Source organism: Guillardia theta (assembly GCF_000315625.1).
Source record: "Guillardia theta CCMP2712 unplaced genomic scaffold GUITHscaffold_111, whole genome shotgun sequence".
NCBI lineage: Eukaryota > Cryptophyceae > Pyrenomonadales > Geminigeraceae > Guillardia > Guillardia theta.
The window spans coordinates 110,511-111,980 of record NW_005434563.1 but is presented as its reverse complement, the minus strand read 5'-3'; the positions used below and the strand labels follow the sequence as shown (position 1 = coordinate 111,980).

Below are 1,470 nucleotides of genomic sequence, written 5' to 3'. Positions count from 1 at the left end.
GTGGAGGGAGGGCACGCAGCCCGAGACAGAGCCCCAGCCGGGAGAGAGGAAGCACAGGCGCGAGAGCACCTCCAAGAAGTCGCAAGGGGCGGAGGGTATCGACAGTCAGACGGCAGGAGAGATAGCGGGGCTGCTGCGACATATGACAGAGCAGCAGGGGCAGATCATTGCGCAGCAGAAGCAGATCTTGGAGATACGCGCTCAGCACCTGTCGGCGGTGGAGCAACGGAGCTTGTCGGGAGCTCAGAGGACGCAAGCTGGTCAGGGGATGGACGCGGGGAGGAGCAGCTGGATGAGGCTTGCGGGGGAGGTGCAGTAGTAGGAGGCGGGGGAGCGAGCTGGGCAGGCTTGAGCGCAGCTGGTCAGCTCATGGCGGGGAGAGAGGCTTGGAGCCAGGGGCTGCAGGGGCTGCAGGGGGTTGATGTCCGAGGGCTTGGGGGATACCAGTCGAGGTCGCCGGGGCAGGGAGGGGGTGTTGAGGCATCTTTTGGAGGGGCTCAGGCTTGTGTACAGAGGTATGGAGGAGGGGGGCAGGGGAGCAGCAGTGCTCCCACTGCCCAGTGGCATGGTACGGAGGTCGGAGGGCAGGCAGGGCATCAGGGGTGGCAGGCGACAGGAGGGGTGGTGGTAAGTCCTCCGTTGTTTTGGCAGCAGAGCAACGTCACAGGAGGAAGCAACCAGGAGTACCTGCTGCTGCAACGCTTGCATGCTCAAATCTTGTCGATGCTTGCGGGTATGATCAACAGCTCTCAACCGAAACACTAGGGCCTGTCTGTGAGATGAATGAAATGTACAGCACGTGCTTCAGGCTCTTCAACCTATTTAATCATGCCGCGAGGCTGATTGCTCACGTTTCATAGCAAACTACTTCACTGCCTTCAAGCCCACTGTCTATGAGGTTCAAGGTAGTGTCCTTGAAAAGAAACTCTTCAGTTCGCTGTCCATACAGGCCTTCATTGCGACACTACTGCTGCCATCGCCCCAAGGTGGCGTCCCTTTCCGTGAGCTTTGGCTTCTGCTTCTGCTTCCTCCACCAACTCCAGCCCTTCGCCCCATGCCTCCATCTTGGCAATCAGCTCGCAAAAAGTCATGAGCACCGCTCCAATCATTCCTTCCACTCCGGGCTGGATACCCCTCTCTAGGATCTGTCGCTGCTGCGCCATGATCTGCTCCTGCTGCTCCATCATCTGGTGCAGCAGCGATGCTATCTCCCCTGCTGTTCGGCGGTCAATCACCGCCCTGACCTTCTCCCTGCTGGACGTCTTGGACGTGCTCTCGCGCCTGTGCTTCCTCTCCCCAGGCCACGTGTCTTCTGTCTCATCTGACATCGCATCCCTCCCCTCCTCTTCATCCTCCTGCTGCTCCAGCGCTCTGCTCTTTTTCTCCCGCCGAGGACGCCGACGGACAGCTCGCGCTCGACCCCGAGTCGGAGAAAGGGTTCTTTGGGCTCCTCGCTGTCGCTCGACTTTC

The 1,470-nt window shown here is 60.1% G+C and overlaps 2 protein-coding genes across 2 annotated transcripts in view; one reads left to right on the top strand and one right to left on the bottom strand.

Moving 5' to 3' along the window:
* GUITHDRAFT_117465 (hypothetical protein) overlaps positions 1-319 on the top strand; it is a gene marked incomplete at both ends in the record, with an annotated part of 1,017 nt that extends 698 nt beyond the window's left edge. Inside the window, one exon of the mRNA XM_005823279.1 lies at positions 20-319. Coding sequence (XP_005823336.1) covers positions 20-319 — 300 coding nt within the window. The remainder of the gene's footprint in view (positions 1-19) is intronic.
* Positions 320-953: 634 nt separating this feature from the next.
* Positions 954-1,470, bottom strand: part of GUITHDRAFT_117464 (hypothetical protein) — a gene marked incomplete at both ends in the record, with an annotated part of 1,311 nt that continues 794 nt past the window's right edge. Inside the window, one exon of the mRNA XM_005823278.1 lies at positions 954-1,371. Within this exon, the coding sequence (XP_005823335.1) occupies positions 954-1,371 (418 nt within the window). The remainder of the gene's footprint in view (positions 1,372-1,470) is intronic.